Here is a 13,677-nt window from a genome sequence, read left to right on the forward strand (position 1 = left end):
CATCCCCTGGTCCAAGTTGGAGAAGAGAGCCAAGAAACTCCTCTGAAGGAGGAACCCCTGGTGACTGATCATGTTGAAATCCCCTTTTCTCTTCTAGCAGTTACAAAGCTGAGAGGAGGTGAGTGATCAGTATAAAAATAACTTGCCAAAACCAGATCTGTAGCCCTATTATAGTGGTTGTGAACCAAAAGAGGAATCTGGGTGCAGTGAGACTTGTCTTGCCTCCATCTTTCTATAATGAGGTCTTGGGAATGCTGGATAAGACTATGTCACCAAAACCTCAAGATATATTTGAGAGTGCAACTTCACAATTGCTTACTCTAAAGCAGTAAGTTGCTTGATTCCTATAAGCCTCTTCCTAGCCATATCTATGAATAGCGAAGCCACTGGTTTTGTTTCGCAGCCAGGAGGTGTATGGATCTGAAATGTGGATTTGTGGCACTTTTTCCCCCCCCGGCTCTTCAGAGAGCAGCACTGTTGGAAATGCAAGCCAAAAAGGCAGAAATTTCCCACTCTTCTGTCCTGTGTGCATATATCTCACCTAATTTTTGATCAGTCATACCCACAAAGCAGTGAAAAATACTATCACAGGAGGACCAGCCACCAACCAGTATAGATTGCGTTAAGCAGTATATTGCAGACAGAAACCTGTTTGACCACAGTTCTGATGCTGAGGAGAAGCTAAAGATGTGTCCATTTATGCATCACATGTGCAGCTACAATTTAAAACATCTGAAATCTCTGTTGGGACCATTTAGCTTCTGGATGGCAATCCCACCCTCGGATGCTCGGGCTGTTTTCCTGTTCCCATAGCATTGCCCCGACCTCCAGAGCCCGTGGTGACCCAGCTGAGTAGGCAAGTGGTTAAGACATACCCTGTCAGCAGTAGAGGGGAAAAATTGGACTAGAGACTCCCTGTACAGTCTGTAAATTGGGTTTTCATGTCAGAAGTGTTCTGGAGTATCCTTGAGTTTGACTCTAAATCATTTTCAACGCCTTCAGAAACCAGCTGGACTGAAAAAGCCTGCCATATTTTGTCAGAAGAGAGTCTATATTTGCTTCCTGCAGGAAGGTAATGCCTCTGCAGGGTGGGAGAGTCAAGAGCCATGCTTTCATATGCAGCTGCATTTATCCCATTCAAAACACTGATGTTCATCCCGGGCCTTGTGTTGCTCAGTTGTGATCTCTGCAGTTCCACCTCAGCAAAGCAATTTTACACAGCGCTCATTTTTAAGCACACAACTAGTGCTTCTGGTTGGAAACAGAAGTTGGAGAGAGTTATTAAATTATGAAAATAAGCCTTTACCACAAATTTCCCCATAATTTTCCTTTTTGTCACTCACGTAGGGTTTTTGTTCCATGTTAGAGCTCAGTGTGGTGTCGCCAAGTTCCTTGTGATTTAAATAGAAGAAGCCAGCTGCCAGCACTAATGCTTGCAGGTATTCCTTCTTTTCTTTATTTGCCTTACAGCAGTGCCTGCAGGCCAAAGGAAAGATTGTGCTGGCAGCATCTGAATAGTTAGTTCCTGCCCCTCAAGTCAAAATAGATAAGGGAATTATCATTATCTTCATTGCACAGATAACAGCAGGGGAAGATGAAGTGACTTGCCCATGGTCATGCTACGAGTCTCTGGCAGAGCTGGAAAGCAAAGTGTTGTTTCCTCTGGTCTTCTGCTTTTATCCCAGTGCCATCCTTTTGTGCGACTAGCTGCTTTCAACAATTTAGATTTTTCCGTAACATCTCCTGGCACAAACGTGCAGGCTGGTAAATGGCATGAAATGTACGTCTCCCAGATCTTTGCCTTTCAAGATCCTTTTTGGTTTTTTATCACTCACCTTATGATGCCCAGCTGCCTTTGTAGAGCCATGTGTCTGGAAGGATCTCATGATGTGCTCATCTAACCTCCTTTAAAACCTCCAAAGACACAGATGCCACAGGTTCACTGGGTGTTTTTTTCCTGGTGCTTCATTATTTTTCTCCTTAGAAAGCTGTTCCTGAATTTAATTCTGTGTTTGTCTTGCTCCAGAGACAGCAGCCTTTTACTTATTTGGAGACTCATGTTCTCTTTCAGTCTCTTTTTCCCCAGAACTGAACAGCTCTGCTTCTTTCAGTCTCTGTTCATAGCTTTCTCAGCTTGTGCTTGTTCTCCAATTCCTTCTTGGATTCCTTCAAAATGCACTGTGTTTTTCCTGACATTCAAATGGGGCACAGTAGGGAGCCACCAGCTCCCTCGAGTACTTTCCCCTTCTCCCCCAGGACCTGATAAATCTCTTCTCTGCCTCCTGGGACACCCTGGGTTGAAGCTGCAGCTCTTCTTCTTTCCTTCCAAAGGGGCATTGTGTGCTCCCATGTTTCACACTGCAAAGGTTACCCCTTAGGAAACTGAAGGTACCCGAATTTCCCATGGTAGTATCAAGAGATGTTTTCCCAAGCACCTGTAGTGCACTTTGATCTGTGTCAAATTTTCTAGTTAGCTTCACTTCAATGCTTGGAACCTGAGATTTTAGGGCAAATGGTACCTATGGTCACACCTAAGTTTCAAAAAACTGGGCAGGATGTCTGGGTTGGCAGCAAAGATGAGATCTGTTAGATTTTTGTTTCTATTTGTCTGCCATTTCCCTTAAAAACAGTAATAGCCTGGACAGCATTTGCCCTGATACATAAAAGCCACTGTCAGTCTGAAACCAAGGACAGGGTGGGAGTGGGTTTATGGATCACAGGTGTGTGTGTGTGTGTGTGTGTATATGTATATATATATATATAACCACAGGTATATAAACCTTTCCATTTCAGCTTTAGTCACTTTGAGGTTTTACTGTTCTAGGTTTTTGTTCTAATATAACTTGTTTGATTTTTTTTTTTTTTTTTTTTAAGAATTTTATTTCAAGCCTTCTGGTCTTCGTTGGGGAACTTGCTTATGGAAAAGGTCTGGACCATGGTTCTGCAAAGCTCTGGCCAGCTCAGGGTCCTGTCAAAGGTGGTGGGCTCGTGCTTTTATCCCATTTATGAAAGAGACATGAGAGAAGAGCAGTGGTGGTAGGAGGGAGCAAGTACCATAGGAAATCTAAAACTAGCTACCACGGGAGTTAAGGACTTTTTCGTTCTTCCCTCTGACCTGCTGCACCTCTTCGGTAGCTATTCTTCAAGTGGAAACATAAGGAGTTTATTTGGCCACCTCTGATTTTACTGGAGTGTTTAGTAATTTGGCTTTAATATTAGAATTCATCAGCAAGACTGATTGGTGTATCATACAGAGTGGCAGGCTTGGCAGAGAAGGAAATTTCCCACGCAGTTTAAAAATGGTCTGTGAATTTACCGGGTTTAGAGTTTGACAGCAGCTGGAAGAAGGATGCAGCATGTCTTGTATGAAGAAAGGAGCCAATATAGGAATTAAGAAGGTGGGTTATGGCAGGGAGCAGGAACACACACATTTTATGCATTTTATTCAGTAACTATGGTTTTGTTTTGTTTTTAATGGCGTGTGGTTTTTAAAAGGAAGCTTTTGCTTAAATGCAGATAAGATATTAGGTTACTAATGATAGGAGAGGCACTGGTAAGTGTGTTGGAAGCTAACCTGATAAATGCACTCAATAATGAGGATTCTACTGCAAAATGCTGAGCCCTGTGGCTATGATCCAGCAAAGTGCTGACAGCAGTGGTAGCGCTTAAAGTTAAGCATTTTCCCAAAGCACTTTGATGGATCAGAGCTGGAGTCCTTATCACCTTGCTAGCAATGAATTTATAATAAGAGTCTTGTGAGTCAATAGTATTTATTCTTAGGCTTCACAACTAAACCACTAATGGAATATAGGGAAATTACAGCTCTTCTGTGGCGTGAAGGAATCTGGCTCTGGTCTTAACCACAAACTGTTCCCCAGCTTTGAGAAAAACTTAGTATCTTGATTTCCAGAGGCCTTAGAAAAAAGAAAAACACGTATTGCAGTTCCCTGTGGATCTGCACCCTGTAGCAAGATATTCCTTCACACCTCTCTTCCCTGCTCCAGCAGCCCTTCATCTCAGGTACGCCTTGGCCTTAGGTGCAAGCACCTGCTAGGGACAGCAGAGAGAGCCCTCTTCCCTGAGCCCGGGCAAACCATGATGCCTTAATGTCTCCCTCTCCCTTCCTGGGATCAGGATAAATTACAGCCCAACAGGAACTGTCTGTGCAGGACTCAGGGCTGATGCTGCCATAAGCACAAATGAATGTATGCTAGGCCTGGCAATTGGAAAGAAGTTTCCCAAATAGTGAATTATGGCCATGGCCAGTCTTGCCAGGCCAATTTTTTAATTTTTTTTTTTTTTTTAAACAGTCTGTAGCTTTATGAAAGGGATTTTGCACTATGGTGTCTGTGACTCTGGCTTTGGAGTCCCTGCAAAATACAGGTGAGTGTTTGCAAGCATTCAGGTTTCAAGGGCAAAAAATTACGTCAGTTGACATTACAGAGCATGGTGCCCTTTGTAGCCTTTATTATATAGACAGTCCTTAAAATTCTCATATACCTATGTTCCTGATAAGGCATTGAATGTGTTTGTCGAGTGAACAAGCGGGAAGTAATACTTCCCCTCCCTCGAGATGAGTGTGCTCAATATTCTACAGTTGTCTATGATAAGTCTTCTCAGAAATCACAAAAGAAATTAAAATAACAGAGTAGAGAGGATTCTTGACAACTGAAGTGCCAGGACATTTCTCATTTCTCTACATCCCAACAATGGGCATCTCCAATGGCGACCATGCTAGTTAGCTCGCGCTGTCTGGAGATAAACCACCACTAGTGCCATTATTCTCATTTACAACTTTTAAGATTGCCAGGGGCAGGGAGGTTTCCTATCACCTGCAATTTTCTCTTGTGATATCTGGTCATGTTTTCCTAAAGCCCTGTGCCTGCAAATCGTGGGAACCTGCAGGCAGCTTCCAGTCTTTAAAAGTATGTGTCTCATGTCTGTGATTACCAGGAGCTGAAAGCATGTCTGTACAACTCCGTAAAGAGAAGGCAAATGGCAAGAATCCAATTTATTTTTTGAAATCATGTGCTTATAAAAGTCTTGCCCGAGATTATGCGGCATTGGAGATGGTGGTGGTATGTGATAGATTCCATTAAATATTTGGGCTCTATTGTATATGGGGCGGTGTGCACATGAGGAATGATGAAGTAGTCTTGGCCAAAGGCTCCATAGTTTAGTGCCCAGATTCTGTGATGTCTTTAGGATCTGCTAGTAATCCTGTCACAACTGCAACATATGATAGCTGTGTCATGGCATAGCTTTGTTATGCTAAATTTTTTAGAAGTTATTTGCTTTTTTTTGTGGCAAAAGCAGTGATTTTTGGAAATATTTGTGCAGTCAGCAACAGGGCATACAGAAAGGAGTGCCAGAGGTGAGACATTGCTACACCTGCCTGGGTTGCCTCCACAAAGGTAGGCGCTTCAGTGAGTCTTAGCAGTATTTTTCTAAGGCAAAATATTTTGTGAATGGCAAAGCTTGTGTTAGCTGCATCCACTGTCCTTTCAGGAGTATGTGTTGAGACCTGCTTTTTTACAATTAACACTGTATTTTGATTAAGAGGAAAAGTCTGCATACAAACGCTTTAAAGCGATGCATTTTATTGTTTTCATAACTTATGCATCAATAATCAGTAATCAGTCTTATTAACGAAGTATATTTTATAGATACATTTTTATAATACAAGTTAATGTAATGAGGATTTGAGTAGTGCTTTTGTACACGCAGTAATACTGCTCTCTTACTATTTGTTCTTTTAATACCATTTTATAGTAGCGTGCACGCACTCCTCCTTCCCCCAAGTTGTGCTAGCACAGTGGAATTACAGCAAAAACAGGCTATTGGGGCACAGTAAATCTTGAAGCCTTAGACCACACTGGTACATTGCAGTCCCAGTCTCAATGAGGCCTATCTCCTGAGTTATTACACAGATCAGAATTAAGATATTAACCGTTATCCCTGTGCTAATGCAAATTGCATGCAGATTACTTTTGTTATCTCTCTAATGTGAGTATGAATTTAAGTGTTTTTTCTGTTTTGTATCTTCCAACCATGAGCAATTCTCTGTAGGGGGGCTGCTGGTAATTAAAAGCATCGGGTTAGTAGTGTCCAGAAAACCACAGCATCCATCCTGCTCTCTTTGCCTTTAGCAAAGGTACTTTTCTGGTATCTTAGGTCCAAGGATTAGAAGTCTAGAGAGAAATTATCTGAGCAAAGCTTTGTCAAAGAAAGAACAGGCTCTCCAAGAGAATTAGGCAGCAATTTGGGTATCAACTTGCACAAACCCAAACCTCTGTCCAGCTGGGAGGCAGCAAGGTCTGGGAGCACCTTGGCTCTGTGACCAGCTTGGGCTTCAAGTCATGTCCTGCTGTCAAGCTCAAGGAGCTGCGTTTATAATGTTTTGGGGACTGAGGTGGGAACCACCTGAAAGATCACCCCTTTTCATATGAGATAAATCTGGTTGCTTGAGTTAGCCATGGACTCATGTTACAAAAACGGGGTCTTGCCTTCTTCTGGGGCCACTGAGTGCTTGAATTGGGTTCCTCTCTCTTGTGTGACCTCTTTTGTTTCAAGGCACACATCAAGGCATCTCAGGTTTCAGAGGCATTCAAAATGGAGGTAGGTAACAGACACTGTAAATTGGTCTAAGACCTGGCAATCACCTCAGGTGTTCATCTTGGGAGGTAGAAGATGTGAAGAAACACTATATATTTGTTACCAAGGAAATTTGAAGACTGTGTTCTTGTTTTGATATTTGATATGTGAAAAGGCCCAGGGTGAAGTCCCCGTCTGCTCAAGAGAGACCTTGAAAAATCATTCGAAAGAAGATCATCTCCACATATGAAACATGTTTTAGGATTGGGCAAATATTTGGCAAGGTCTTTGAACTTAATCCTGGGGCTAAAATTTACCCCCTTGCACTATTTAGGTCCTGTGCATCATTGAAATCCAATATAAGGTCTCAGATAAAATTGAAATGGCATTTAATGCTACGTAGTCCAATGACCTTTCATTCTCTGGACTCAGTTTTCAGAAGCACTTACAAGCACCTGCAAATTGAGGTCCAAACTGTTTGCCTAACTAGCCAGGCATGGTTTGCAACTACTTGTCCTCAAGTGACAAACAGTTTTGAAACCCATTATCCGGCAAACTGGGGTACACTTTGGGATATTAAAAATTGCAGCACAAAAGTCAAATTATGCCTTAAATGCTAAGTTCTGACCCAGGAATAGTATCTGCAGTAAAAGTACCCTTAGGGGAGCCATTGGGTGTTGAGCTTTTCTAAAAATGTATTTGTTTCTATACAGAAATGCAAAGACATAATACAGTGAAGTCTTTTTTTTTTTTTTCTCAAAACAGTGTTTCTGTTTTAACTAATGTATGTATCTTGTTTAAAATGAATCTACTGCTTGAAGCCACCTGCAATTTCACATACCTTTAGTGTGACTCGGTGAATAATGCAGGTCTTGCTCTAAACTCTGAAGTCACCAAAGGCCTGAGAAAAAAAATTCAATAATGTCATTAATTAGAAACTGAGTGAAAAATTGCAGTATACCAGGCTTTTGAAGTGGAACCAGAATTACTTGTCTTGTGGTTACTCTTCTGATACAGGTTTCATTTTCTTCAATTAAACCTGGCTTTATAACTGCATTAATGGTAGCATAACTATTTGGTTATATGATGACAGATGAAGGTATTGATTTAATCACAAGCATTAATTTGACTTTTAAATCTTCTGGTGTAAATTCAGACTGCAAAAGTCTGGCGTCACATGGAAGGAGGAACCCCAAGGTGTATTGTGAGGTCTGAAGTGTGAGATCCCAAATGTCTGCACACATAGGAATGTAATCACAGTAAAAGAAATTGCAAACACATGACAAAGACATGAAAATCCATAACACAGATGTCTGTATAAAGGTGATGTCTATATCTGTAGACATATATGTCATAGATGTCCATAACAGCAGCCAGGACAGAGATGGTAGCAGCAGGATCTTCCTCTTTGAAGCCTTAGTTGTCTTTGGAAAGGGACCAGAAGCCCAGATACCTGGAAAGCCAAAGAAAGGAGAGGTGCCAGCCCCTTTGCCTATGTAAATCAGCATCTCTTCCTGGGCTACTCTGGGTTGCTCCAAGTGAGGATCTCTCCTGGCAGAAGTTAAAGCTGAATTGAAGGTCCTGGGCTGGTGGCTTGGCTTTTGCACTGAGGGTGAAGGGGGCTAGTTTGTTGGGGTTTTTTTTATCAGAAGCGGAAAACTTCACTGGCTGTCAGGCTAAGGGTGAGATGAGGAACCATTAGATGTTGTTTCTGCCAGAGTGAAAAATATCAAGGCAAAAGTAATTGGGCTGGAGAGAGCATTAGATAGACCATGAGATGTAGAAACTGGATTATTTGTTTTATCTTGGTGCAGTGGTCATTCACCTGATAACATTAGTTTCTCTTAAAATATAATTAATGTTTTATTCAACTAAGCATCATTGTATGTTAGATGTTAGTGGGACACAGCACAGTATGTTGTAAATACTGGGTTTGGTGCCTAGATGGCTAATTCAGTGCTAATATCATTATCAAATGTGCGGAGGAGGAATGTCCTAAGAGGTCTGTTCCTCATGAAAACATCTCCTGTACTTATTCAGATGTGACTAATGATGCATCTTCTGCAGAAACTTTAATTTCCGTATTTGGTAAGTCCCCTTATTCTTCTTAAGAAATGTTAGAACAACGACAAAAAAAGATAGAATCAGTTTTCTGTGCTTTTATTAGCTTCCTCATTAATTTTGGTCTCAGGAAAGCAAAAATGTATATTAGCTATTTCACACCTTGTTATATCTTCTGTTTGCTTTCATCACACGCATGGCTGTTTTCAAGAAATGGCAAACATAAATGTAAATGTTGTAATATCCCTCTTTGATTTTGAGTGTCTTGCTGAGAAATTAATGCATATGTGCAGATTACTTGTAAAGCAACATGTGAACAATCACAATGTACATCCTCCCTTTGTAGTGTCAAGGCAGGGATTTGAACAAGACTTCTACCTGCTTACGTAAGAAACATGGGAGATTACAGCTTTATGTATCTTAAGTCTTGATGTGAATTCATTTTTTTACATGTTGTACTCCAAATGGAAGTGCTCCATGGCTTGGCTTCTTTCTGTTAAGAGGATGCTGCCCTTGCAGAAGCAGTGACCTTTGAAAAGCAAGTCTCAAGTAATCCTTTTATTTTCCTGAGATCATATAGCACAGTATCCAGTTGCAGGCTTTTAAGATGGAATGATTGCAGACTTTGTCCGCTTGCCTGGATTGGATTACATTTTCTTTGACAAAGAAAACTCTAAAATACTTATACCTTCCTTCCTTCAGTTCAGAGCATCGTAATCTCTGTGCATTGAGGATGCAGAGTAGTTGCCGTATCATTCCAGCACCGCTGGGATTTATTGAATTTACTTAATTGGCCTTTATCTCACGGTTACACTTTAACGCTTCTTTTGAAGGAGATTCAAAAAGGATACAGTTACTCCTTTTCTAATTTACTTTGAGAGTTGGGTTACTCATTTTCTTATCTTCCCTCCTTTTCCTGGTAGAGCAGAGCATTCTGCAGAGCCACGATTGAACGTGTTAGAGACTTGCGTGGCAATACATTTAAGTCCATGAAGCTGTTGAGTAGCCAAGCTTTTTACACACTGCTTTTTAAAGAGGGTGCTCTGTTTTAGGGGAGTAGGGAGATTGACAGGCACTTTTGGATGGCTGGTGGTGCATTTTGTCTTGTACTGTGCTGATGCACGCGAAGGAGAGCTAAACTCCCCTGAACCTCCCAGGGAAAGATTTTGCAGCAGAGTTCAGGAGCACTTGCATTGTTCTTTTGTTTTTAAAGCACTTGTGAGCCTCGGTCCTATAAACACTTAAGGAAACCTCAATAAGTGGATGAAAAGTCCATTATTTGGTCAGGCGATCTCGACACTGAGAATTGCATGGGTTTTGTCTTCCTGAGAGGCATTTGATACCAAGGAGGGCTGAGGTCTCCTTTCACTGCACGTCTCAAGTTTGCTTTTGCTAATAGGAGTTTTAAAAGGTTTAATGCTCCATCCTGCCATACCTCTGCTGCCAGCTCTGCAAGCCTGGGATAGGCATTGCAGGGATTTGGGGGCATTGGAAAACAGTCCCAGAGGGGCACGGGGCCCTTTTTCTGAGTACTTTGGTGTTTCCATCCCCTATATATAGCTTCTGAGTGGCTCATGGTGAGAAGTGATCAGTACTGTCTATTTAACTAGGGTTGTAGAATTGCCTCTTGTTTAGCACCACCACCCCACAGTGAGACTTGTTTTCTGATGCCTCTGAAAACCATGTAGCTCCCTTTGCATTAGAAGGGAAGTTTATCCTATTTTAAGGGAGTTCACTACTCACTATGTCTTCTCTGGGCTAACACATTTGACCATACACATGTGCACGGACAGTATATCTCACATGCACAGCTCAACTTGCTGTGAACATGCATGCGCAACATGTATTTAGGCACCTGGATTAATTAATGGGAAGTCCTATACCAGATTAGAAGTTTGAGTCTAGGTTGTTATTTCCCTTCACATAGCCCAGAAAATTGTGGAGGACATCAGCTTAGGGTAAGGTGACTTTTGCAGATGAAAAATTGTTGGTGATCACTGTGCAGTGTCTACATAAGTAACATAATCGTCATTCAAATCAAGATGGTTTTTACTTGCTCAGTGGACCATTTGTGAGCACAGTGGTGGATGCACAGCTAAAAAGTGAGTGTTGTCTGTGCAGCTTGATGCCAGCTCTCCAGCAGAAAGCAATATGGAAATGGTCAACACCTTTCAGGATCCTCCAAGAGCCAAGCTGGGGAGAGATCAATAAACAGGAATGAGAAAAACTGGGGCCAAAAAGAGACTGAGATGAAGGAGCTTGCTTTAAAAGAGAAGGCTTGCTGCTAACCTTCAGTCTAGGGATAATTGTCTGGAGCTCTTCCCTTACTCTTTTTGGCTGAAGATCAGACCTGGCAAAATTCATTTGTTTGTTGTCTTTATTTTACTTAATGGGTTGGATTTTTTTAGTATGATGATAATTAGCTAGTCCTGCATATAGATGTCGTCTTTTTTGTAGTTCCAAATACATTTTGGAAGATAAAATGTGGTCATTTGCTACTACTCTTTGCACTCAGTTCCCCAGATAGCCACAAAAGTCTTTGCCATGGATCTCCCCAGCTCCCCTGTAATCCTTGCCAAGAGCTGGCATGTCCAGAGGGTGAGTCGAAGGCCCTCGGCCAGACATGGGCTGGTTTTTCCTCTGGAGAAGCTGCTTTTGGCCTTGCAAATTAGAGACTATGAATTTCATCCCATCTTTTCACTCAGTGTTGTTTCCTAATCTCTGGCATGAAATACCTGGGGTGTTGGGGTTGCATTGTCCATAGCAGCTTTTGCTAGGGAGCTGGCAGGGGTGGCAACAGCCACGACTTGAAAAGTCTCTGCAGATATCGGACTGAAAACAAAGGATCAAGCCTGTTTCTGGTGTGCTGTGAAGGGCAGATAACCTTTCAGGGTAGCATCTTAAAATAATAAGCAGAGCTAGTATGGCTGCTTTCATGCTGCAGCTTCCCCAAGCATGCCACAAAATTCCAAACTGTGGTTGCCATTAAAATCTTTACAGGTGCCACTTGCAAGGAGTTAGCATCGCTATGTGAGCTGTAACACACTAGCGATGTTTATGGAGAGCAATTGAATTATAAAGGTTGTAATGGCCTTGCTACCCTGTTTCTTGCTTCTGGAAGGAGGGGGCTGGAAGGTGCCTAGGCTTTACCTATTGTACCAGACAAAAAAAATTAGTTAAGGAGCCCACATAATCTAAGGTCTTCTGAAAAATACATAACTTCAAAGCAGCTGAAAGCAATCAATAGGTAATCAACATGTAATACTGATAATGTAGCCCCCGACACATTTGAAAAGGCAAGGTGTGGGGTTGATGTGTTTGAAAAGTGCTTGAAAAGACAAGGTGGATGTATAAGTTGCTGATGGTAGTTCATGTTGTTACTTTGCTCGGGTGGGTGATGCTGGTCAGATCCTTGGCTGCTGAAAATCTGTGCGAGTCCAGTTGTTAAAAGTGGGCAAATACCACCAAGGTGAAAACAGGCCCTGCTGATCTGCAGTAGCTAAAGATCGCCTAGCAGTTAAGGATGCGCTGATGAGTTTGACTTTGGCAGGGGCAGAACATCTTACTAACCATGGGTTTTGTCTGTTCTGTTTTTCTCCTGTCTTGCAGCACCTTCTCCAGTCAGTAGTGTGAAAAAAGGGAAGATAACTAAAAATAGCATCTCCCTTTCCTGGCAGGAGCCAGATCGACCCAACGGCATCATCCTGGAATACGAAATCAAATATTTTGAAAAGGTGTGACGGACTGATTGCTGAGCATCCCAAGTACCTTCTCTTTACTGTCCTCTTCTTTTAGTTATAATTATTTGAGTCATGGAAGGGAATGGAGTGATTTTATGCATAAATCAATGTCAGATTGATTTTGCAGTAAATGATTAGGAAGACTTGAAATGAGGGTGTTGTTTTCCATTAGTGCGCCACTTCTCTTGAACAAATACATTAAATCTGTGTGTCAGATTCCTCTCCGGCCTTATCACATTAAGATAGAGCTTGCTCATTTGTTAAAAATAGGAGGGGTTTGGGATCAAGCGTCTATCTCCTCCTGGAAACGTTAGGCTATCCCTTGCCTTTGGTATTTCAATTTCTCACTTGATTTTTGCATCCACGGTGTAAGGACAGGAGAAAGATTTTTGTGGAGAGACTGTATCTGCTCTGATGTGAAGAAGGACATCCTGGCTTAAAAGCTTGCCTGGCTTTTCCAGCTCTTGCTCTCAGTCTAATGGAAAACACTCTCTCTTGCTACGAAACTTGCCTTTCCTAGTCTTCATTTCAAATGGTGACTTGTTCTGTTCCTGCAAAAATAATGCAGTTTAAATGAAAATGGTAACAAATGCACTTTGTCTAAATAGCATCTTTTGAGAAATGCAGCCTTAGATCTTTGGAAATCTTAGATTTCCAAAAATCAGGTTTGCAAGAGTTGACTGAATAGCAGTTTCTTGCCTTAGCTGGAATTGTAAGGTGTTCTTTTTTCTTCTGAAATAGCCAGGCTTTCTACATGAAAATAATGAAATTGAGTCACAATTCACTTTTCTGGGGGGTTGAATTTCTATATTTCTATTTTAAGGAAGATCTTCCATTAGTTCTGTCCATGACCCAGGTGAAACCACTCAACATGGACTAGGGTCCTTCTCCTCCTCTCTTCTTTCTCTGACCACGGGAGGGACCTGCTCAAGCAACCTGTGCAAACAGGGGAAAGAATTTCAGAAATCTTCTGCGTCAGGATAAAATCAACATTAGTTTTGCAGATGAGGGAGCTTGGGCAAGGGCACAAGATGTGCGAGTGGCTTAAATAGGGCTGAGGTTTTAAAAAAAATTAAAGCACAAAGCAAGAATCAGGATATGATATTGCTGGAAATAATCCATTACTGATTCTGTTATTAGCTTGTTTGAACGACCGTTGTGGCGCATTGAATCCTTACCGTGGAGTGGCCTGGAAAGATTAGCCTCTAGAAATCTTGATAATGAACAAATAATTAAAGCAAAAAAATCCATGTATTTGTTTTATTTAGTTTGTTTTCAAACA

At 41.6% G+C, this 13,677-nt stretch overlaps 1 protein-coding gene across 1 annotated transcript in view; it reads left to right on the forward strand.

Annotated features, from left to right (window-relative positions):
* The window catches only part of EPHA5 (EPH receptor A5), a 195,907-nt gene that overhangs the window by 136,434 nt on the left and 45,796 nt on the right, over positions 1 to 13,677 (forward strand). The window contains exon 6 of the mRNA XM_010561456.1: positions 12,265 to 12,389. Coding sequence (XP_010559758.1) covers positions 12,265 to 12,389 — 125 coding nt within the window. The remainder of the gene's footprint in view (positions 1 to 12,264; positions 12,390 to 13,677) is intronic.

Source organism: Haliaeetus leucocephalus, unplaced genomic scaffold, assembly GCF_000737465.1.
Source record: "Haliaeetus leucocephalus isolate CR32 unplaced genomic scaffold, Haliaeetus_leucocephalus-4.0 Scaffold145, whole genome shotgun sequence".
Lineage (NCBI taxonomy): Eukaryota > Metazoa > Chordata > Aves > Accipitriformes > Accipitridae > Haliaeetus > Haliaeetus leucocephalus.